The 26,126-nt window shown below is 40.8% G+C and overlaps 1 protein-coding gene across 2 annotated transcripts in view; it reads right to left on the reverse strand.

Annotated features, from left to right (window-relative positions):
- The window catches only part of negr1 (neuronal growth regulator 1), a 530,464-nt gene that overhangs the window by 63,249 nt on the left and 441,089 nt on the right, over nt 1-26,126 (reverse strand). The window contains exons 5-6 of one of the 2 annotated variants that reach the window (XM_069938455.1): nt 22,104-22,159; nt 18,552-18,567 (exon numbers count right to left, since the gene is read on the reverse strand). The exons of the other annotated variant lie outside the window; for it this stretch is intronic. Coding sequence (XP_069794556.1) covers nt 18,552-18,567; nt 22,104-22,159 — 72 coding nt within the window. The remainder of the gene's footprint in view (nt 1-18,551; nt 18,568-22,103; nt 22,160-26,126) is intronic. 2 annotated transcript variants of the gene reach the window in all.

Below are 26,126 nucleotides of genomic sequence, written 5' to 3' on the forward strand. Positions count from 1 at the left end.
AAAGATTGTATCTACCACTCATGTACTTCTATCAGGTCATTCCTCAGCCTCCAGTACTTCAGGAATACAAGTCCCACTCTTGGAAAATCAAGTTCTTTATAGAATTATAGCATCAAGAAATCCTTACAACCTAGAAGAATATTGTTTGGTCTGTGCTGGTTATTTATAAAGCCTTCCAGTTCATTTCATTTCTGGCCTGATCATTTAATCCTGTGAATTATTATCGCTTCTGGGTCGATCTAATCTTGTTTTGAAAGCCCTGACTATTTCTATCATCCCCCAGGCTATGAATTCCAAAGCACTGTTTATAGCCATAGATTCCTGTTTTTTTCTTGTCACTTAGTTCTTCAGCCAACTGCTACAGAAACACATCATGATCTTCCACACCCACTTAATTATTGGTCAGGACTATTGATAATCACATACAAATGATGCAAAATAGTCCTTGCTACAATTTCAACACTTTATAAGGCTAATAATGCAACAACAGAAGATCAGTGGGATGAAACACAACTTGTTCTGACTTCTGAAATATCCAGCATAGAGGTTCAAGGTATCGAGTGCTCCAATACATCTGGTGCAATTCACACATGTGAAGATCATCATGGAAATCAGAGACTTCCTCAAAATAGAAGTGAAGAAACTGAGCAATGCTCCAGTCACTAAAATGGTTTTAGTGTAGCTTAATTTAAACATCCTTTGATCACCCTTTCTTCTGCCCATAATTATTTTCTTACCCTTTTCCAGACAATTAAAAGGGAAACTTAGATTTCTGCAGGTGGAATTGACAAATGAATAGTCACGAGAGATATATTTGTTGTTTATGGTGCCCAGTCATATGTCCTATTACCTTCGCTGTGTGCAACAGTTGGACGACTTCACTGAAATATGAATTTTTGAATGTATTGCTCGTGTGTTGATGAAGTAATTTAGATCGACACTAATCATGAAAGCAAATCAGGAAAAGTTATAATCCAACAAAATCTGTGTGGTTTATTTTAATCCATGATGTGCTTGTGGGTGTTGGTGGGGGGGGGGGGGGAGTGGGGAGGTGGGGTTAGTGATCTGGTTCTTAATGCAAAAAGGTGAATGTTATTGATTCATTAAATTCATTAAATTGAAATGACCATAACTTTTAATGAATTTCAGAACAAGGAGTATGCTCAACTGAACTCTACACTTTTGTGTTAAAAGTTAAATCTGGTATTTGTTTCAAATGAACATTTCTCTAATGGAAAGAAAGTTTTTTGATGTAATATTCATATGTAATTTTAACACATCCATTAATGCTTCCTCTCCTTCTAGTCACCTTCCTTTAGGACTGAAGAAAAATATGAATAATCTCCAATAGAAATAATGCTGTGTTGAGACTGCATCAAACACTAATATTGCCTAATTGCTCGTTATAATACTAATAAACATTTACATAAATCATTGTGCATAATTTAATAATCTTGTGCATAAATTTAATTATTCAGTACAAGTATGAATACTATTGCTTTTGTTAAATTTCCTAATGATTAAACACAACTTAATTCTGGTATTCTTTATTTTAGGTAGAGTTAAGAGTTGCCTTTCAATCATTTTAAGTAGTGGTTAGATAAGGTTACATATAGGCCAGGAAAATTCTTTTTTTTAATTGCATTTGTTTCATTTATATTCAAAGGCCTTCATGCATTTTATAGAGTAGAAAAATTAGTTGGTGCATAAGCACTACAGAATTTTATTGATGAGGCATAATCAATTCAATGACTTGCCAGACACAACTCTATCTTTCACTAACTGGTGATCATGCCTCCAGTAGACTCTGAAGAAAAGCTGGCTAGGTTAATATTTCAAAATTCTAGGATCCAGGTTTGATTTTTTTTTCCAACACGCCTTGAATAGAGATGTAACTGGAAAGGCCAACATTTATTGTTTTTTCCCAATGGCATGTCAAAAAGCTGGCTTCTTGAATGATGGCATTTGGTGGGGTGAAAGTATTTCACATTGCTTCTGGGTAAGGAGTGTCACTATATTAATCCAGCAACAACTGAAAATGAGGATATACTAAGGACATCTCTCATTTGGACGGTAAGTTCAAGGTGGTGAAGATCCAACAGTCCTGCTGTTCTACACAAGAGAAGGAGAAGGTACGACCTATGGAAAGCCATTTCCTGGATGAAAATAAAAATAATAAAGGATACCTGATGGCAATGGCAAGGCTTAAAGGACATAACCTGCTACAAAGCCAAATCCAGTGTTTTAGGAAGCAGCAAAGCTTGATTCCCAGATGAACTTAATGCCTTCTACCTTTGATTTGACCACAAGAACAAAGAAGAACCATCACATGTCCTTATCTGAGGATCTGCGGGGTGCCTTCAGGAGAGTGAATCCGAGGAAAGTATCTTGTCTAGATGGAGTACCCGGCTGAGTAATAAAAACATGGGCTGACCAAATTGCCAGTGTATTCACAGATATCTTCAACATCTCACTTTGGCAGGGTGTGGTACCCACCTGTTTCAAACAGACCTCAATCTTACCAGTGCCCAAGAAGAGTGTGGTAACCTGTCTAAATGACAATGGACACGTGGAATTCCTATCCACTTTGATGAAGTGTTTTGAGAAACTGGTGTTGAAGTATATCAGATCCTGTCTGAGTGGCAACATGTGTCCATTCCAATTTGCCTACAGTACCAACAAGACTCTGATGCCATCTAACTGGCTCTACACAAAACCCTGAAACACTTGGGCAGGAAAGATACATACATCAGGATGCTCTTTATTGACTACAGTTTGGCATTTAACACCATCATCCCCTCAGAATTGATCAGCAATCTCAGGATAGTTCAAACATTAATGGATGTGTTAAAGTTACATATGAATATTACATCAAAAAACTTTCTTTCCATTAGAGGAATGTTCATTTGAAACAAATACCAGATTTCACTTTTAACACAAAAGTGTAGAGTTCAGTTGAGCATACTCCTTGTTCTGAAATTCATTAAAAGTTATGGTAATTTCAATTTAATGAATCAATAACATTCACCTTTTTAAGAATCAGATCACTAACCCCACCTCCCCCCCCCCACCCCCACCAACACCCACAAGCACATCATGGATTAAAATAAACCACACAGATTTCATTGGATTATAACCTTTCCTGATGAAAAAGCAGATTTCCTTATTTCCAGACCCAAATCTGTGAGAATTGGTAAGGACATCTCCTCTACAATCTCCATCAGTACAGGAACACCATAGGACTGCGGTCTTAGCCCCTGCTCTACTCGCCATACACCTATGACTGTGTGGCTTGGTACATCAATAACTTCATTTACAAATTCACTGACGATACCACGATAGTGGGTTGTCTAAAAAGAGGTATTGAGTCAGCATACAGGAGAGAGATTGAAAACATAGCTGGATGGTGCACCAACAACAACCTCGCTCTCAATGTCACCAAAACCAAGGAGCTGATTATCAATTTCAGGAAGACAAAATTAGAGATGTGTGGAAAATCAGAGGTGGAGAAGGTGAGCAAATTTGTCATTATCTCAGGATAGTTCAAGAACCCAACATACTAATGTCATTAAGAAGAAAGCATACTAATGTCATTAAGAAGCGCCTCTACTTCCTCTGGAGTTTGCGGAGGTTTAGTATAACATTGGAAACCCTGGCTAATTTTGTGATGGAAATTGTGCTGACTAGCTGCATCATAGTCTGATATGGGGATATTAATATCCCTGAGCGTAAAGCCCTGCAAAAGGTAGTGGACACAGCCCAAGACATCACAGGAAAAACCCTTTCCCACCATTGAGAACATCTACAATGAATGCTGCTGTTGGAGAGTTGCAGCAATCATCAAGGATCCACATCACCCAGCACATGCTCTGTTCTCGCTGCTACTTCAAGAAAGAGGTATAGGTGCCACAAGACTCGCACCTCCAGGTTCAGGATCAGCTGGTACCCCTCCACCATCAGACTCCTCAACAACAAACTCAATCAGAGACTCATTTAAGGACTCTTACTTTTGCATTTGTTTACATGTAAAAACGGCTCGTTGTCATACCCACACTCCTGTTCGGCTCCGAATCATGGGTCCTCTACCGGCATCACCTACGGCTCCTAGAACGCTTCCACCAGCGTTGTCTCCGCTCCATCCTCAACATCCATTGGAGTGCTTTCATCCCTAACGTTGAAGTACTCGAGATGGCAGAGGTCGACAGCATCGAGTCCACGCTGCTGAAGATCCAGCTGCGCTGGGTGGGTCACGTCTCCAGAATGGAGGACCATCGCCTTCCCAAGATCGTGTTATATGGCGAGCTCTCCACTGGCCACCGTGACAGAGATGCACCAAAGAAAAGGTACAAGGACTGCCTAAAGAAATCTCTTGGTGCCTGCCACATTGACCACCGCCAGTGGGCTGATATCACCTAAAACCGTGCATCTTGGCGCCTCACAGTTTGGCGGGCAGCAACCTCCTTTGAAGAAGACCGCAGAGCCCACCTCACTGACAAAAGGCAAAGGAGGAAAAACCCAACACCCAACCCCAACCAACCATTTTTCCCCTGCAGCCGCTGCAACTGTGTCTGCCTGTCCCGCATCGGACTTGTCAGCCACAAACGAGCCTGCAGCTGACGTGGACTTTTACCCCCTCCATAAATCTTCGTCCGCGAAGCCAAGCCAAAGAAGACATGTAAAAAACATATCTTGTTGTGTACAGTTTTTATGCACTACCAATAAGTGGCAATTCTAGTTCACCCGCAGGGAAAAGATTCTTGGGCTTGCATGTGTTGTTATGTACGGTATGTACTCTGACAATAAATCTGAACTTTGAACTTTGTTTTGTTTTTCTTGATGGAGATGTTAGAGAATAAAATCTCTGTTAAAATAGCTTTGATGTGTTTTTTCAATACAGGTGGATTTGACTTTGCTGGAGTCCGCATCAGTATGTTTGCCTAACTGGATTTAACTGGCTGGATGGAAAGGGCTAATCTTGTTGGCTTTCCATGCTTTGAATGAGGCAGTATGGGTTCCATATTGAATACTTTGGATATGGTATTGGCCATAGAAGACAGAGGAAAGTGGTGGAATGGTGTTAATTTGGCTGCAGGTCCATGATTGAAAAAGTAGATAGATGAGTTAGCACTAGATGACTCAAAGATTGGAGGAATTGTGGATGGTGTAGTATGGAAGAATACGTATAGATCAATTGCAGATATGGGCAGAGAAATAGCAGGTAGCAGTAAATCTGGACTAGTATGAGGGTCAAATGTAACGAGTAATTATGGCAGGACCCTTAAATGCCCAGAGGGATCTGGGCGTCCAAGTCCATTGCTGCTTGAAAATGATGATGCAAGCATATAGAATGGTAAAGAAGTCATACAGAATGCTCAGTTTCATTGGTCAGGACATTGGGTATGAGGAAGTCATATTGAACCTTTATAAAGCTTTGGTTGGGCCATACTTGGAGTATTGTGAGCAATTCTGGTCATCCCATTTTGGAAGGATATGGTGGCTTTGGAAAGGGTACAGAAGAGATTCATCTGGATGTTGCCTGGACTAGATATTATGAGTTATAACTTGAGGTTGCACAATCTTGAGTAGTTTTTTTTCTGAAAAGTATGAGACTGAGGGGAGACCTGATAGAATTTTATAAATAGATACATTAGGATAGAGTCTTTTTCTCATGGTAAAAAGACATCAAGGCCTCGAGGACATATACTTAAGGGAGGAGGGGAAAAGTTTAAATGTTTAAGGGGGCAAGTTTTTTTCAGACAGTGGTAGGTGCCTGGACAGGCTGCTAGGATTGGTGGTGGAAGCAAATATGATGATAGCTTTTAAGAAGATAGATGCATGAATATGCAGGAATTGGAGGGATAGGGTATAATATGCAGGCAGAACTGATTGAGCTTAATTTGGTAATGTGCTCAATGCAGACATCATGGGCCAAAGGACCTGTTCCTGTGCCGTACTGTTCAATGTTCTATATTACTTGAATTTGTAAATGAGGTGAAAGGTCATGCATCTTTATAATGTAAACCACTAGATCCATCATTTAAACAGTTCAAGAAATAAATTGAGAATATAAAGTTGACAAAGAAAATAGAAAATATTGCTACCTGACCTTTTTGTGTAATGTGGTAATTTTGTATATGTTAATTAACGGGGCTTAATTGGTAATTAGAATCTGAAACAGCACTTTGTAATTCAGGGAAAAGTCAATCAATGTTTTTTTAAAGGTCAGGGATGTGACATGTATATTGAAATGATATCATAAATGATTGGTTTCGTTGTATGGTAAGAATATGATAAATAATGTTTACGGACATTTTTTCACAATCCAATGCGATGATAAGCCCACGGAGATTCAATCCTTACCACAATTATACTGTTTGGTTAAGTTATATTAATACTTTTGTAATGCCGTGGAAAAGATGCAATAAAAGTATTACTGATGAGGTAATTTTTCTCTCATTTCTTCTTGCCAATCTTTCTGGAGTTATGTTCCAGTCGTGTGAAATACAAAGTGTGACCTGCTTCCTCTGGTTGTGTTTTTGCTTTATATCCCTTTTAAGTCAGAAATCTAAAGTTGCTGAGTGACTACAGATCTTAAAACTGACGTAATTGGTTTCTGCCCCTGTTATTTCCTTCTTCTCACATTTTGCTAACTGAAACTTGGTTTAATCTAGCTTAATAAATTTATTGCACAACAAACCTCAGTTTAATGGTGTTCTGCAGAATCAAATCTAGTCTTTCAGCTAGCTTTAAAAAAAATTAAAATTTGTCATGCTGCATGTTTATGCGGTGAATATGAGCCAAACACATTCACTCAGTGCTAGAATATGCGAAGACACACACACACACCGATACCCCTGAGCATAAAGCCCTCAAGAAGGGAGTAGACACAGCTCAGGACATTACAGGCAAAGCCCTTCCCACTATTGAGTACATCCACAGGGAACGTTGCCATCAGGGAGCAGCAGCAATCATCAAAGACCCATAATACCATCCAGCATATGCCCTGTTCTTGCTGCTGCCATCAGGGAAGAGGTATAGGTGCCATAAGACTCGCACCACCAGTTCAGGAACAGCTGCTACTCCTCTACCATCAGACTTCTCAATGACAAACTTAATCAGAGACTCATTTAAGGACTCTGAATTGTGCACTTTATAGATTTTCTTTTTGTTCTCCCTGTATTGCACAGTCATTTTGTTTACATTTGTTTTCTGTTTACAGTTCTTTGTTTGTTTACATGTTTACGCTGTGTACAGTTTTTTTGCATTACCAATTAGTGGTAATTTTGCCACGTCCACAGGATAAAAGGAATCTTAGGATTTTAAGTGATGCTATGTATGTACTCTGACAATAAATCTGAAATGTGAGACATAAAGTGAACAATTTATTAATGCCTGTGACAAGTAAATTATTCCTGAAAGCAAATCAATTAAATTGTTATATTCTGAAATCCTAAACAGCTTGAAGACTCACACAGGGGCACAGCTTTAAAATAATAGCCCTGACTGCACTGTGGGCAACAAACTCACACGTAAAATAATGCTGTCCTCTGAGTCTCAGTTAGATGATGCTCCTGAACACAAAATGATAACATAATTGATAATAATTGAGGCATTAATAAATTTTCCACTTTATGTCCCACATTTCAGATTTCAAATTTATTGCCAGAGTACATACATGACATCACATATAACCCTGAGATTCCTTTTTCCTGCTGGCATGGCAGAATTACCATTCCTTTATACATATGAACTTGGAAAGCTAAACTGTGAAGTTTAATTCTTTGTCACAAGGATAGAGCTTGTCTCAGTTTCAAGTTTATCAGAGAGAATAGATGGAGCTATGTAATTTCATAATCGCTCCAGTCAGTTCATCCTCATGTGATCTCATCTATTAACATAGAAATTTGTATGAATGAACACAGCACATTTTATATCCACGTAATGAGTAAAGTGTCTGTATTTACATACTTTGAAATTAGATCACATGCCATTATATTTCTGTTCACTATTCGAATGAAAGATCACTTGCAATAACAATCCACAGATAGAGGCACTACCAGGTCTTCCATTTTCATTTTGGGTTCCCACTACATGTGATAAGCTAAGACATGAAGGAGCCTCATACTGTAAGATGATATTAGGGCAGAGGGCCTTAAAATTTGGGTATTGATATACATTTTTAAAGAGAAACAAGATACAGGAAGATTGGGAGGTTTAAAGAGGAAATCACATCATTGGAGTAAAAGCAACAGCGAATAATGATGGAGCAATTACAATGGAGTCATTCAAGTGACTTAAAGCATAGGATACACAGGAATTGTGTGAAATAGTATGGCTACAATAGAAGTGGCTACAATCTTAAACCCATCACCTAAAAGAGTTGTAGTAATGGAGTCAATCAAGCCTCAAAACCAGTCTGAATAAGCAGAAAGAAAAGTAATTTGCCTGGCCTGGGGGGCAACAAGTGGGTCATGGGAACCAATTAAGTTGATCATCAAAGAGCCAGCACAGAGTCAACAAGTTTAATATGCTCTTCCATGTCATAATGAACGTTATTTTCAACAACTGAGTTTCACAGTTAGGGTAGAGTTGATGGGGACAAAACACAGCCTTAATCCGACATAGTCCACAACTCAGCTTGAGGTCAAATACAATAACATGGAGCCATACGCCCTGCTTAGGTTTCTGACAGGTATTTTGATAATGGTGGAGCTGCTGCCTCGGGAACGGGGCTTGTCAAGGACTGACCACAAGGTCCTTATCCTTCCCTGATCTACAGTTGCAGGAAAGTTCTGCCCATCCAGTGCTGTGTGCCACACAAGCAGATTGAACAGTAGTTATGCAGGAAGGGCTGAGGAACGTTTTAGATGCGATCAAGCTGGATGACCTCTGCATAAAATAAATTTAGAGATACAGCATAACAGATCCTCTAGCCCAGTGGTTCTCAACCTTTTTCTTTCCACTCACATACCACTTTAAGTAATCCCTATGCCATTGGTGCTCTGTGATTAGTAAGGGATTGCTTAAGGTGGTATGTGAGTAGGAAGGGAAGGTTGAGAATCACTGCTCTAGACCCAATTGTTACTGAAATATTTTGCTTGAGAAAAATTGTCATTGGCCCATTTCCTTTGGAGTTCTGAAATGGTGCACATCATAAGTCAATTAGGTACAATTAAAACAGTGGTTTTCAAACTTTTTCTTTCCACCTACATCCCACCTTAAGCAATCCCTTACTAATCACAGAGCACCTATGGCATAGGGAATACCTAAACGTATATGAGTGGAAAAAAAAGGTTGAGAACGACTGATCTAGCCCAAGAACCTGCACCATCCAAATACACCCATGTGACCAATATAACCCTGTACATGTGTAGAATGTGGGAGGAAACTGGAGCACCTAGAGGAAATCTGTATGGATACAGGGAGAATGCACAAATTCCTTTCAGGCACTGCCAGATTTGAACTCAGGTTACTGGTGCTGTAATAGTGTTGTGCCAATTACTACATGTGAATACCGGTACACAATCCTTTATCCAGACATCTAAAATCTGGAGGAGGGAGAGAGAGAGAGAGAGAGAGAGAGAGAGGAGAGAGAGAGAGTGACGGCAGCACGACTTGAGTGGGCGAGGGGGAGAGAGAGACGGCAGCACTTGGGTGGGCAAGGGGGAGAGAGAGACGGCAGCACGACTTGGGTGGGCGAGGGGGGAGAGAGAGAGCAGCGCGACTCGGGTGCGCGAGGAAGAGAGAGACACCAGTGTGACTAGAAGGGGATGGATACGGCAGCACAATTCGGGTGGGTTTAAATCTTTTGTTCTGAAATCCGGAAAAATCTGAAATTTGAAACACACTGTCCCCCAAGGGTTCCAGATAAAAGATTGTGTACCTGTACACATTAAAATGTATACAATGGTTGGAAATTATATGAAAGATGTAGACTTTGGAATACAAAGCATAATTTCTAAATTAGTAAATTAGTAAATTAGTAAAGTGCATCAAATTACTGGCAATAGCCAACGATGGATAGGATACAACAAATTACAACAAGGCACTAATATACTCTGTCAGAATGGCCATGTAAATGTCAAATAGATTTCAGCATTGAACAGTGGGAAATATTAAATGTTGAGAAAAATTAAGTTGTCACATATTATTTGGAAAATGAGAAACAAATTTGAGTCGAAAAATAAAGGAGGCTCATAATACAGATACACAAATCATTTAAGAAGGTAAGTGTCTAGTTAAAAAAAACCTAAATATCATGGTTTATTGCTGGAGGAATATAATTAAAAAGTAGAGAAGTTATGTTAGATTTATACCAACATTGATATACTACCCAAGGAATTTAGTTTTAACTGGCATGTTTTAAAAATGATTTAGAAATGCTGGAAGATGTTAAAAAATGATTTGCAAAGATTCTAATTTGACATGAAAGCTTACACAAAACATCAATGTGTGAAACGAGAAAACAGTGACGATTGAGCTAATGCACAGATTTAAAATCATGAAATGTATTGATGAAGTAGACAAGATAGGATAAAAGAAATAATCTGAAAGTTGTTCATTGGAGTTAGACACCAAGAAATTATTTTACCTCGAGAACCATAAGAATGTGAAACTTAGTGTGGTATAAATTCATTTAAGAGGTGGTGGACAAGCAAGTGAAGAAAGAAGGATGAGGGGGCTATGCATTGACATGTACATGCCAGCACCAATATTTAAAGGTCTGAGGTTTAGAGGTGACTGTATATAATCAAAGAGCAGGGATAGAGGCCACTCAGCCCAACCTGTCCATGCTGGCCACATTGCTCATGTAAGCTGATCTTATTTGCTTTTGCTTGTGGCCTTTATCATTCTAACTCTTTCATATTAATTTATCTGTTCAAATTTTTTTTAAATGCCATAATTGTATCTACCTCTGGCAGCTCAGCCCATACCTGCTCCAATTTCTGAGTGAAAAAGTTATCTCTTAGGACCTCTTTAAATCACCTTGCCCCCTCACCTTAAGCCTATGCCCTCTAGTTTCAGATTCTTTTACCCTGAAGAGAAGATTGTGGCCTCTGCATCTCATGATTTTGTATGGATTTACTCAGAGAGTGAAACATTCTATGCTTTTACCAAGAGAGTGGTTATGTATTTCTGATATTTACACTTAATTTGTATTCAAGGCTGGATGTCATGATACTGTTTGAAATAGACATGCATTCTCAGGCAGAGAAAGGTTTGATTTGCCACCTGTGAATTAAGTATCAAATACAGTAATTCATTCCCCTTCAGATGCTTTTTTGGAGCTTCCCTTGTTTTTCAGGCTGTCATTTGGGTTTTGAATGGTGTTTTCAGCTCAAATTTAACAGCGTTAAATTTAAAAAGGTGATAGAAGCAGGACCAGAAAAGGCTCCCTGAAACTGTCCATTGAGTTGCAGGCTTAGAGATATCTGGATGGATTGGCAGTGCAGTTTACTGAGAGTTTGGATAGTCACACAGTGCTTATGGAATGAGATACCAATGGAATTAGACAAAGTCAATAAAGAGTTATGAAAGTGAAATTCTATGTTTCAAACCTAATGGAGTTTTTTGAAAATGTTTCTGGTAGAATTGTTAAGGGAGAACCAGTGGATATAGTGAGTTGGAATTTTCAGAAGTTCCACATAAAAATTTAGCATACAAGATGAAAGCAAATGAGATGGGAGATAATATATATAGACATGAATTGAAAATTGGCAACAGGAAGCAGAGAGCCGAAGTTCATGGTTTTCTTTTGGAGTGGCAGACAGTGACGGTGGCAATGATGATCGATAAATACTTGGGTACGAGCATTTCAAAATATGTATCAATGATTTTGATGAGGATACTAAATGTAATATTTCTAATTTTGTTGACAGCACAAGACTTGGTGGAATTGTGTTCAGGAGGGTGTAAGGAAGCTTTGAGGGAATTTAGACAAATTGAGTGAGTGGACAAAAAAATGGCAGATGTGAAGTCTTGATAGGTAAAACAGAAAGGCAGTGCATTATTTGAATAGTGATAATATTGGGAAATATTGCTGTACAGAGGGATCATACAGCATAGAAATGAGCCCTTCAGCCCAACTCGTCCAGACTGACTGTGATATCTATCTAAACTAATTCTATTTGTCCGCATTAAACCCATATGCCTTTCTGCTTTTCTTAACCAAATATCTGTCCAAATGCCTTTTAAACATTTTAATTGTATCTCTCTCTACCACTTCCTCTGGTATCTTGTTCCATATAACTACCACCATCTGTTGGGGAAAAATGTTTCCCCACTCACTTTAAACCTATGGCCTCTCCCACCCAAGGATAAAGAATCTATCTCTGTACCTACTCCTCAAATAATTTTATAAACCTCTACAATGTTACCTCTCTGCCTTCTTCATTCAAGTGAGAATAAACTCAACCTATCTTTTCTCTCCTTATAAAGAGCTTAATTCCTAGAAAAACTCTAATGAATCTCTTCAGCATTCTTTCTGAAGTGTAGCGACCAGAACTCCAAATGTGGGTTGACCAATGTTTTTTTCACAGCCACAGCATGACATCCAAACTCTTACACTCAGTGCCTTGGCCTATGAAGGCAAGCCTGCTGAATGCCTTCTTCAATAACTTACACCCAAAGTCTCTCTGTACGTCAATTTTGCTGATGACCCTGTACATGTCCTTTTAGTATTTGATGTTTAATTTTAAATTTACATTTAGACATACAGCATGGAAAGAGGCCATTTCGGCCCATGAGTCCATGGCGGCCAATTTACACCAAATGGCGAGAGGAAACCGGAGCCCCAGGGGATAACCCACGCAGACACGGGGAGAATATATAAATTCCCTGCAGACAGAATGGGATTTGAACCTGGGTTCCGATCGCTGATGCTGTAAAGGTGTTTTGCTAACTGCTACGCCAACCATGCTGCTCCTTGTTGCACTGAAAGACATTGAAATCAAACATGCAGATGCAGCATACAATGAATAATGGAAATTTCGTGTTGATCTTTATTGCAAGAAATTTTGAGCAAGGATGTCTCACTACAACTATTCCGTCCCTTTCTGAGACCACACCAAGAGTATTGAATTCAATTTTCCTATCTTTACTTTGGAAAGCATGTATTAGTCATCGAAGGATGGTAAAACTGTCATATGAGGAGAGATTAGTTCAATTAGGCCTGAATTCATTAGTTCGGAAGAATGAGGAGCCATCTCTTCAAAATGCTTGAATTCTGACAGGATGAGATATACAGCATGCTGGGAGGGTAAGTTCCCTGACTGTGAGTCCAGAACCAGGAGTCACATGATTGGGATAAGGCATTTAAAACTGAGATAAGAGGAATTGTTTTCATTTAGTTAAGAGGTGAAACTGGAATTCTCCACTGCATAAATCAATAGAGGCTAAGTCACTGAATATATTCAAGCAGGAAATAGATTTCCACTAGAGAACAATGTTTTTCAAATGATTTGCTTCCTAATTTTTTTTTTTGATTATTATACAGAACTTCAAGCTGAACGCAAAGATAAATTCAGATTTGCTTAGGACGTTGGAGAAACATTAAATTAATTTTTATTTAATTTATCATGTTTAATTGCATAATGATGCTGACACAAGCTCTCAGGTCGACTGTAAGTCAAGTTTATTGACTTCTGGTTGTATAAGTACAACTCAACAAAATAGCGTTCTCCGGTCCTTGGTACAAAAAAATGCAGACCCACAACCAGACTGTTGGGCACTACCAGTTGCCCTAATAATTACAAAGACAAAGACTGAGGGGAACGATAGACTTTATTACATTCAAGTCTTGCTGGCCCAGATCCAAGCTAGGGAAGTGCAGGGAAGGAAGAGGTGACTCAACCTTTATGGCATGGACCACAGGGGAGGATTACAAGGAGGAGTCTAGGAGAGGATGTCATCAGGAGGACAGGCCAGTCTGTGCCTGTACTGGCTAGTACATACAATAAACCATATCATTACACAGACATAATGCATATACAGACAAACAATACATATGCAGGACAAATAAGCAGATTATAAAAATAAATAAATAAATATTGCTTCATAAAAATTAGAGTCTTGGATGGTTAGTGTGCACAGGTCCTTTGGACATTCAGCATTCTCACTGCTCATGGGAAGAAGCTGTTTCTCAGCCTGGTGGTGCTGGCTCTGATGCTCCTCTATCTCTTCCCCGATGGGAGCAGCTGAAAGATGCTGTGTGCAGGATTTTGCATGCCCTCTCCAGACAATAATCCTGGTAGATCATGTGGATGGAGGTGGGGGGAGGGGGAGTGGGAGATTTCAGAGATCCTCTCTGCCATTCTTATGCTCCTGTGGATTGATTTCTGATCTATTTCTCTTCAGCAACCATACCACACTGTGATGCAGCCAGCCAGGATGCTCTCGATTGTGCTCCTATAGAATATTGGTGGCCAGTAGCCGTTCCTGCTTCAATCTTCTCAGGAAGTGCCTTCCTGACAAGTGAACAGATGTTGAGTGTCCATGATAGGTCACTAGTTAAGTGAACTTCAAGGAACTTTGTGCTCTCTACTCTCTCTACTACAGAGATGTTGATGTGTAGAGGAGGGTGGTCATTCTGGCCCTCCTGAAGTCCACAATCATCTTCTTTGACTTGTCTATGTTGAGACTTAGGTTGCTATTCTCACACCATTTCACTAGATTTTTCACCCCTTCCCTGTAGTGTGACTCATGGTTGATGCTGATGAGGTCATTACTGTTGCGTCATCTGCAAACTTGGTGATTCTCTTGTAGCTGAATCTGGCATTGCAGTTGTGGGTCAGTAGCATTAACAGGAGCAGGCTGAGCACATAGCCCTGAGGTATGCCAGTGCTCAGTGTGATGGTGCTCGATATTCTGCTACCAACCCAGACAGACTATGGTCTTTCTTTTAGGAAATCCAGGATCCAGTTACAGAGTGGGGTGTTGAATCCCATCAAGGACAGATTCTCCACCAGCTTCTGGGGAATGATTGTATAAAATGCCGAGCTGAAGCCAATGAATAGCAGCTTGGCATATTAGGCATAGTTCTCCAGGTGAGGCAGGACAGAGTTAAGCGGCAAGGCTATGGAATCGTCTGTGGAATGGTTTCTTCCAATGACAAATTGAAATGGGTCCAGTGTCTCTGGCAGGTGTGCTTTGATGCGTTCCATCACCAGAGGCTCAAAGCATTTCATAACGGTGGTAAGTGCCACAGGGTGGTAGTCATTGAGGCCTTTATTTGGCACCCTCTAGGGCAGGGGTGTCAAACTCAAATTCACGGAGGGCCAAAATTAAAAACTTGGACTAAGTCGAGGGCCGAACTAAATATTTATTGAAAATTTTCAACAACATCTGCATGTTTTCTCTTCTTTCAACATATGTAATGTTAAACTTTTTCTTATTAAAATAAATGTTTAATAATAGTTTTGGATAAACTCTTTCCAGAAGCATTAACAAATGAGAAATAAAATATTCAATAAATAATATTTCTCTATAGAGGATTTGTCAAATGTTGCTAGTGTGCTGTCGAATAGTAAAATCTGAGGGCTATTGAGAATGTGGGAGAATAACATGATTCCTGAAACAATCAAATGGGTGACTGATTGTGGGCATGAACTCTAGCAGGGTTATTTGCCATGCCCTTTTTCCATTGGTACAGATATCCTTTGATTTACACACTTTTCAGGTTTTATGCCTAATGAGCTTGTATCCAGGTGCATGACCATTTTTAACCAGGAATAAATTTATCACTGTGACGTGAAACTATTGGAAGATCGTATTATCCTGAGATTAAAGTTCATAATCCTTACTCAGGCCTGTGTGCGGGAAGGCGGGGTTTGCAGGCGATCGGGTTGGACAACGACAGTGCGGGGGCATCAATTCTCGCTGCAGGGCGGCATCTCGGTGGATCAGCGGCCCCGTCACTGTGAGTCGCGGGTCAGCCTGCGGCAGGGAGGGGGAGTGGGCAACGGTCATGGCGAGGTCAGGCCCCCCCTGAGTTTCTGCCGGACCCCCCTTGACCTGCTGAGTTTCTCCCGGACCCCCCTTGACCTGCTGACTTTCTCCCGGACCTCCCTTGACCTGCTGAGTGTCTCCCAGACCTCCCTTGACCTGCTGAGTTTCTCCCGGATCCCCCTTTGACCTGCTGAGTTTCTCCCGGACCCCCCTTGACCTGCTGAGATTCTCCCGGACCTCCCTTGACCTGCTGAGTTTCTCCCGGCCCCCCCTTGACCTGCTGAGTTTCTCCCAGACCCCCTCCCCTTGATCTGCTGAGTTTCTCTCGGACCCCCCTTTGACCTGCTGAGTTTCTCCCGGATCCCCCTTTGACCTGCTGAGTTTCTCCCGGATCCCCCTTTGACCTGCTGAGTTTCTGCTGGACCCCCCTTGACCTGCTGAGTTTCTCCCGGACCCCCCTTGACCTGCTGAGTTTCTCCCGGACCTCCCTTGACCTGCTGAGTTTCTCCCGAACCTCCCTTGACCTGCTGAGTTTCTCCCAGATCCCCCTTTGACCTGCTGAGTTTCTCCTGGACCCCCTTTTCTTTCCGTGCCAGTGTCCCAGGACCTTTCCAGGGCAGTCTCCGCACTCAGGACCGCGCTGGGATCCCGGTCAGCGGTGGAGGAGCAGGTGAGCGCAGCTAATCCCGATCAAGCCCACACCACTCCCGAGATTGACGGGGGATTCCACCCTACCTGCCCGACCAGCCTCGCTCTCCACGTGTACTCCGGGCACCCGCCGCTGGTCCGGTGGAAAGGCGCAGGGTGGCCGGCGGCCGGCGCCCCCATCGCCCGGCGGGGAGCCCCAATCTTCCCTCCGGCGTCCCGACTCCATCTGCAGCTCCAAGAAACGCTGTGCCACTGGGGTTACGGGTGCTGGGAAGCAGCCTTGGCTTCCCCAGACACCGGCCAGGCCGCGCTGCGGTGGGGGGGTGGGCGGGGGGACACGACAGCGTTTTTATAAAACCACCCACCACTACTTTTCAAGGACCAGGATTTTTCTCTTTCTCTCTCACCCTGGGACACAGCGGTTACTGTGCATGCGCTATACTGGCGCGGCGGCCAGCGGGCCACCTCTAATACATTTTTGATATGATCTTGCGGGCCAAATATAATTATATTGCGGGCCAAATCTGGCCCGCGGGCCAGAGTTTGACATGTGTGCTCTAGGGTACCGGGATGATGGTGGCTGTGTTGAACCCTGCAGGAACAATGGACTGCTGCAGTGAGGTATTGAAGATATCCATGAAAACCTCCACCAGTCCTTCAGTACTTGACAAGGTCTGGTCTTGCCACCTGTGTGAATTCACCTTGGATAGGCTTCTCCTCACCTCAGCCATGGCTATGGGGTGGGGGGTGTGCTGCTCATCAGCGGGACACAAAGCTTTCTTTGGTATCATCCTGTTCTTCTCATCAAACCATCCATAAAAGGTGTTCTGTTTGTCCAGAAAGGGGGCATAATTGTCCTTCATTCACAATATTACACAACAAATGCAAGGAGCCCAGAGTTTGGCTTAGTCACCAATTTTACAACCAAAGTAGAGCTCATAGGCTTTCATAGTAAGTGGAGTCAATGCTGCATCTTTGAACCTTAAGCCTACACTCACCACAAATGTAACAGAATGCATTCAGCTGTTACGACATTGATGAGATATTTCTGCTGTACTGAATCTTCCTGAAGACAATAAATGCTGTTGTTAAGTGCACTCACTATGGCATTATCTGGAGAACAAGTGCACTAACAGCATTCAATCTATAATCATTGTAATGCACAGCATCTGTTTATGTGAGCTGCTTTTATATCCTGTCTGCATCTATCCTGACTAAGCATGTTCAGATCCAAGACAACATTTGCATAGCACCTGCACTGGGTGTAACCCAGGAATATTTGGACTAATCAAACTAGCTTGCTTTGTGGGAAATATAATAGTAGTTTTAAAATATGACAGCAATTCACAAAAATAGGTTATATGTAAAAAAAGGATACTTGATAAGGTGATTTTTTTTGTGATCAGTAGCCTTAAATTAATAAAATACACCCAAAAGTGTTCAGGTAGCAAAATCTTCATTGACAATGTGTTTTCAGGCACAAAGTTTGGGGAAAGAGCAGGAATATGATCTTAAAGTGGAGGTTGAGCACTGAAAGTAGCTGGAGAGAAAGAATGAATGGCTCCTTCCTGGTCTTACTTTTCTATGATTTGATGGTAGATGAGGCACAAGTGGAGAATATACAGATAGGGTTGAATGACCTATTTCATTGATGTAAATCTTTGTATTATGGCCTGATATTCAACATAATATATCATTGATCAAGTTTATTAATTAGCATGACATTTCTAGTTTCAGCAGTAGAGAAATAGCCATGTCCTCGCTGTCTGCATGAATTACATTAAATTTACACTGAATCATGCTAAATTTAATTTAAATGCAGAAAAGGACCATAAAATAAAGGTTCAGAAGTTCATGAATGAAAGTAATTCTATGCGACTTTAATTGCCAATTTAATAATATTCCATACTATTTTAATGCAGTATTTACAAACATGAAATACAATAGAGAAATCCTACCATGAACCTCCACCACCTAAAATGACAGAAGGAGAAGACAACAAAATGAACTGACTCAGTATATAAAAGTAAAAGATAAAAATTACTTGTTTATTGTATTCAGTGACGACATTGTTTAACGGATTTAATGTATCTTATAGATTGAACTTTGAATAAATGGGAAGGGGGGAGAGGGAGGGAGGGAAGGGAGGGGGGGAAAAAGGGGAGAAAATGACACTGTATATATTCAAGAGAAAAATATCTGTATGTATTTTGGTCAATATGGTTTATTGTGTTAAAAAATGCAAGGTGGTACATTTTGCTAAGTAAAACCACAACAGGGCTTATACAGTGAAAGGTAGGGCCCTGGAGAATGTTGTGGAACAAAAAGGACTTGGGGTACAGGTCCACAATTCCTGAGAGTTACAGAGTAGTGAAGAAGTCATTGGGCATGCTTACCTTCATTGGTCAAGGCATTTAGTACAGTAATTAGGAACTTAGGTTAGTTATACAAAACATTAGTGATACAAGACCAATTCTGATCACCAATTGCCTCATGTGTCTGTGCTGAATGTGATATCCAAATCAAACTAAAGCTCCATCCCCTTTGTGTTCACGTCTCTCATATCCACTCAGCTATAAGAAAGATGCTGGAAAGGATGTCGAAAAGATTCACAGGGAACTGGATACTTTAAGTGAGAAGGCGAGTCTGGATAGGCTAGGATTTTTTAATGTGGAGCATTGAAGGCTGAGAGGCAACCTTATAGAGATATGTACAATCATAAGGGGCATGGATAAGACCTATTTCTTAAGATAGTTAAGATTAAAACTGGAAAGGACAGATTTAAGGTGAGAGGAAATGTTTTACAATGGAGCTAAAATGAGTGGCAACTTGTTTCCACAAAGAGTGATAAGTATGTGGAAGTGGCAGAGACATTTTTTACAAAAACATTTAGACAGTTATATGGACAGCTTAAAGGGAATGGGCAAATGCAACTCACTCAAATATACAAATTGGTCGAAAGGTCCTGTATCCATGCTCAATGACTCTATTGGTCTTCTAAAAAGGATATGGACAGACATGTTAAACCTTGGAAATAGAGATGAGGAAGGTTGAAAAGAAGGGGGTTTAGACAAATTGTGGAAAGGAGTGAAGTGGAGAGGTGAGGGACATAATGATCTTCATCAAGCTATAATACAACAGCTGAAGAATATCCCACCAATAATTACAAGAACATAGGATTGAGGACCAGGAGCAGGCTAGCCTGCCTCTCAGGCCTGCTCTTGTGTTCAATAAGATCAGAAAGCCCAATAAAGCTAATTGCGATCAAAATAATATTTTATTGTCATGAAATATCTCAGATATACAGACATTTAAAGGCGGTATAAAATTATTTAAATAATCTAATAATTAGAATAGTTAAAAAATAAAATTAAAACAAACATTTAGCTAAAATATATTAAACTGTAGCAAATGAATAAGATAAAAATAAAGTGAAATTAGAAATAACAAAAACTATTTAAATAACTAAGGCCATTGTACGCAAAGATTAATACAGTGGTGAAGCAGTCAGGAAGGCACATCAGCGTCTGCACTTCCTGAGAAGACAAAACTGGCAAGGCTACCATCCACCATCATGTCAAATTTCTACAGGAGCTCTACTGAGAGGTGCCTGGCCTACTGCATCACAGTGCGATATGATTGATAGAGAGAATAGGTTCAGAGATCAATCCACAGGACCATAAGAGTGGCAGTGAGGATCACTGGGGTCTCTAACCCATCCATTGATGTGATGTACCAGGATTGTAGCCTGAAAACGGTAGGCAAAATCATTGAGGACCCCTACCTCCCCGCACACAACATCTTTCAACTACTCCTGTCGGGAAAGAGATTCAGGAGTATCAGAGCCAGCACCATCAGCTGAGAGACAGCTTCTTCCCACGGGCAGTCAGAATGCAGAAGGACCAAAGGAATGGCTCCATTCAAGATTTTGATTTTTATAAAACAATATTTATTTATTTGTCCTGCATATGTATTGTTTGTCTGTATGGTTGCACCAAGGACTATTTTGCACCAAGGACTATTTCCTTGGGTTGTACTTGGCCAATCGGATGATAATAAATTTGAACTTAGAACTTGGAACTTAGAGTGCTAACACTCATTCCTGACCTCTATCATCTTTCTGACCTCCCCATTGTATCATACAGAAGCAGAAGTCAAAAACCATGTTGAACATCATGGATGGACTGTCATCAGAGTGCCACCAAATTTATGCTTAATGGAAATCCATTCTTTTTCTCTGACTCAAAAACTGAGCAATTTAAACCATGACATTGTGCAATTAAAGATTTTAAGAATATCAAAGCATTTTAAGTTTCTTCTTAGCTTGTGTTTCTGCCTCTCTTTTCTCTCTCCAAATTAATTCTCTTCACTTTGTGTGCAAGATGTGCTGATAGTTCATCAATTTTCCATCTTTGTTGTTCTCCTACCATTTTCTCAATGCTTGCATCTCATTGCTTTGGAGTGTGGCAAGAAGAGCAGAGCATAGACCCTTGAGCCCATTCAACCAAAATGATTTGGGCTGATTTGTTGCATAATTCACGTTGCCTGATACCTCTCAATTATTTTTAGTTAAGAAGAATCTTTCAAACTCAAATTTAAAACTTATAGTTGCCAGGGCTTTCTTGCTCTTATTCAAAGTAGATCCATGAGATTTTTTCTAATTTCACCTGAAAAAGCAGGCAAGGTCTTGATTTATGATCTCAGAGGATGCAACAGTTCTCACTATTAACCTGGAAATAACTGTCTTGGTTTTCATGTTAAGTGGGATTTGAACTTGAAATTTACTGACTCAGGTATGAAAATGTTACCAAATGAGCCACAATGAGGACATACATGAATGCTCCCTCCAAGACCAATACTTCTTTCCAAATGTGTGATGGCCAGAACTGTATACTATTTTCTAACTGTGGTCAAACTAGGTCATTGCACTGCTATGCAATTTAAAAAAAAATCTTTTATCTTTTCAATAAAATAGCAAGCATCATTTTGGCTATTTTGGTTATTTTCTATACCCATCCATGACAATTACACTGGACAATGAAGATTTTGCTTCCTGAATATTGTTGGGTGTATTTTATAGATTTTGGACTGCTGATCACAAAAATCATTTTAAAATTTTCCATCACATTGTTTTTTAAACATAACCTATTTAGTTCAATCACACAATGCTACGAAGTGCAACATGTCATTGAAAATTCATTTTCCGCATGCGCACTTGGACTTCATCCCTGTTAATCTTGGTGCAGTCAGTGATGAACATGGTGAAAGATTTCACCAGGACATTGTGACCATGGAAAAGCGGTATCAGGGCAACTGGAATCTCTCAATGGTGGATGACTATAGTTGGACACTGACATGAGTAGAAATTAAAATCAGCGGCCAAACGTTTCTAGTTCAGTTCAACTAATGCAATGTATCAGCATCATTATGCGATAAAACATGCTAAATTTAATAAAAGTTAATTTAATGATTCTCCAACATCCTATGTGATATAGCAAACCTGAAATTACCTTTGTGTTCAGCTTGAAGTTGTCTATTATAATCCCATTTTTTTCATGAAGAAAACCTTTTGGAAAAAATAATTGTTGTCCTGTTGTTATTGATCCATCTGCATTGTACACTTGCACCTAGCTTTTTATAATTCAGAAAGTAGTACAGACTCCGTATGTTACAAGCTTGCTGACTTCTAAAAAATCTTACTTTACATAAGGTCTCCCATAAATTTTTGAAGTATTTTTCAAGTTAGTAATGACAATAATAAAGTATTTAATTATGGATTGCATTAAAGTGATTTTGAAAGGATTATAGCAAGAATGATAGGGATATGGTTTACGACAGAAAATAGACTTTTTTTTATCTTACAGAGAAAATGGCTAACAGAAAACTTTAATATATTTAGTGGTTGATCTTATGGGGCTTTCTAATTGATAATCTATGTCAATCAAACATACAGTGAATATTTGCACACCAATCCAGATGACCCAACCCTAGATCCTTGCTGGAAACCATTTGCCACATCCTGCTATTTTGAGCCTCTGTTCATTAGTTTTGCTTTCCAGTTTTAGGTTAAGGCATTCAATGGAGCTTGATGCCTTTTGCCCTCACCATCCAGGTGCACCCTGCAGATTATAGCATGGAACATTACTGAAATGAAGGTTTCAAAGAGAAGTTTAAGAAATGGGGGCATGGAAGAACTGATGTTTATGGCTTCCCCAGAAAAGCCCCAGTTTCTGAATGGAACCTATGCTGCTCACATCAACAACAGCTTACCAGTCAACCTTAACCCACTTCAACAGATCTACAGCAGATGATATCTTCCTAGATCTCCATCCAGCTCCAGTGCATCGGAATGCCAACAACATCTATGTGGGACTACTGTGCATATACCACAGCTCTGCATTCAATACACAGCAAACTCAATCCCAAACTTCAGGATCTGGACCTCAGCACTCCCCTCCACATCTGGATCATTGATTTCTTGCCTTTTGAACCACAATCAGCGAAGATGGGTAATGGCAACTTCTCCAAGATCATTCTCAAGGATGTTTACTCAGTCCGTTATTAATTTTGAAAGAAGAATGACACGTTGCACAATAATATCTCCAGGTGCACCATCAAATGTATGCTTGCTAGACGTATCACAGTGAAGTACGGGTGCTGCTCTGCACAGATCAGAAGAAGTTACAAAAGATGGTGAATGTAGCTCAGAACTTTCCTCTGCTCTGTGAACTCCTTCTGCATTTCTTGCTGACTAGGAAGGACCCATCACATTCTGGATCCACTCTGTTCCCGCTCCTCCCATTAGGGAGAAGACTAAAGAGTGTAATAGTATGCACCAACAGGCTTAAAGACAGTTTCTTCCCTGCAGTCATCAGGCTCCTGAATGAATCCCATAACAAGGCTGTCAGTGCTTTGTGCTAATTGATCTTCCTTTTCAGTGTAATCCTATACTCTATAAATTGTGTTCTCTACAGGTTGTATGAAATGTTAGAGATAGCCTGTTGGTCTGTTTGCAATAGAACCGTTCTCACTCTATTAGGTATTTTGTGACAAACAACTAAACTTAAATAGTTTGCTTAAGTTCTTGGGCTTCTGCTCAGCAACTTGATGCTCGGACACTAAAGTGGACAAAGGACATCCAGAACAATTCAAACAACATGTTCAAATATTTAACTGCTTAGATATGAATAAAACAAGACTGTGATCCATATCCAACATTGATTCAAAAGGGTCAGCTCCAGATACACTGATAAATCCAAAACTTGAAGAAGCAACATTCAAATTATCTAACTATTTGAAAAGTTGACTAAAACTGGAAAAAGTTAATCTCAAAGTCTGATGATCCAGAAATGAAGCTGAGTATTTATGAAGGAGACAAAAAGTGCCCAGCAACATGCAAGCACCGGCGTCATTAGGAAGGTGCGGGGGGTGCAGATCGCACTGGGTAACACCATCAGAGGGGGTGACTGTCTATAAAATCAGCAGAAATTTATTATTTTTTATAAAAATATCCCTGTAATTAGTTATAACAACAAAAACATTTTTGTAAGCCCACCTTACATGTATCAATATACCTACAAGGCTAAATCTCTATGCTAATTTACTTTTTGAACCTTCTAATGCACTCTGGTCAGAGCTGTCATTATTACCCAATTACAATAACGCTTCGAATCACATGGTTTCAAAAGCACGTGCTTTTGTTTTTCTTGCTGGTGTTTTTATTGTTGCTGCTTTTGTCAAATTTTCTGGTGTTTTAGCTACAATATTGTGATAATTAGTATTCATGACACTATATCAATAACTTTTTTGAGAATGAAATAGCAATTAAAGGAAATAAAGGAGAAAAATCAAAAAAAGCTTCTCCTGAGTTACTCAGTTTTGCAGGATATCCATGGTGATACCATGAGCGTGGTTGGGGGGGGGGGGGGGGGCTGGGAGGAGGTGGTGAGACTATGAATTACCATACTGGGTGACACCAACCCTAGTGATGCCATTGCAATGCAAGCTTATTTCTCAAACTTATGTCATTTAATTTTCTCATCTTCTCAGGTCAAGTTTGACAATGGAAGATGACCAACATATTGATGAATATAGATAGTAAGATTCTTTCTGAAATGGATTAAAGGACATTTGACTCAAACTTTATAACAGGAAGAAGATTCACAGATTCAAGGACTGTCTCTTCCTGTCATTATTAGACTCCTGGAACAGGCTAACTGCTACCTTCCCGTATCTGGACAATGTCACCATCTGCGGCCACGACGCGCAGGACCACGACGCCGACCTAGACAAATTTCTTCAAACTGCCAGTCGGCTGAACCTGATCTACAATCTTGACAAGTGTGTCTTCCGGACCACACGACTCGCTATTCTAGGTTGCGTGGTGGAGAATGGGGTAGTGGTGTCAGATCCTGACTGGACTTACCCCCACGCCCATACCCAGAAAGCGCTCAAATGCTGCCTGGGCTTTTTCTCATATTACGCCCAATGGGTTCCACACTACGCCGACAAGGCACGTCCTCTTATCAAGACCACCTCCTTTCCCCTTTCGACCGAAGCCAGAGCGGCTTTTGATCGAATCAAATCCGACATCGCCGCTGCAACATTGCACGCGATCGATGAGTCTGTCCCGTTTCAAGTCGAGAACGATGCATCCGACTTCGCCCTGGCAGCCACCTTGAACCAGCCTGGTCGGCCTGTAGCCTTCTTCTCCAGAACCCTCCGGGGTCCAGAGAGTAGACACTCCTCGGTCGAGAAGGAGGCCCAGGCCATAGTTGAAGCGGTGCGTCGTTGGAGACATTACGTCTCTGGGAGGCGCTTTACACTGTTGACTGATCAACGCGCGGTCTCCTTCATGTTCAGCAACACCCAGCGAGGTAAGATAAAAAAACGACAAAATCGCCAGATGGAGAATCGAACTCTCCACCTTTAACTATGACATTCTGTACCGGCCTGGTAAGCTCAACGACCCGCCTGACGCGCTCTCCAGGGGGACGTGTGCAAGCGTACAGATGGATAGACTACAGAAATGCTATGAGATGCTCTGTCATCCAGGGGTCACTAGGTTTGCCCACTTTGTGAAGGCGTGCAACCTACCCTACACAGTCGAAGAGATTCGCTCCATGACCCGAGCCTGTTCGGTGTGCGCTGAATCCAAGCCCCACTTCTTCCATCCCGGGAACTCCCACGTTATCAAAGCCACCCGCCCCTTCAAGCGTCTTAGCATAGACTTTAAGGGGCCCCTACAGTCGACCAACCATAATAACTACATCCTTACGGCCATCGACGACTACTCCCACTTCCCGTTCGCTGTGCCCTGCCCAGACACCACCGCCACCTCAGTGATACAGGCCCTTCACAGTATCTTCGCCATTTTTGGGTATCCCAATTCCATCCACAGTGATAGGGGGTCCTCATTCATGAGCGCAGAGCTGCAACAGTACCTTCTGGAGTGTGGTATCGCTTCAAGCAGGACCACCAGCTATAACCCACACAGTAACGGCCAGGTTGAGAGGTAGTATGCCACCATCTGG

The sequence above is a fragment of the Narcine bancroftii genome, chromosome 5, assembly GCF_036971445.1.
Source record: "Narcine bancroftii isolate sNarBan1 chromosome 5, sNarBan1.hap1, whole genome shotgun sequence".
In the NCBI taxonomy this organism is placed as follows: Eukaryota; Metazoa; Chordata; class Chondrichthyes; order Torpediniformes; family Narcinidae; genus Narcine; species Narcine bancroftii.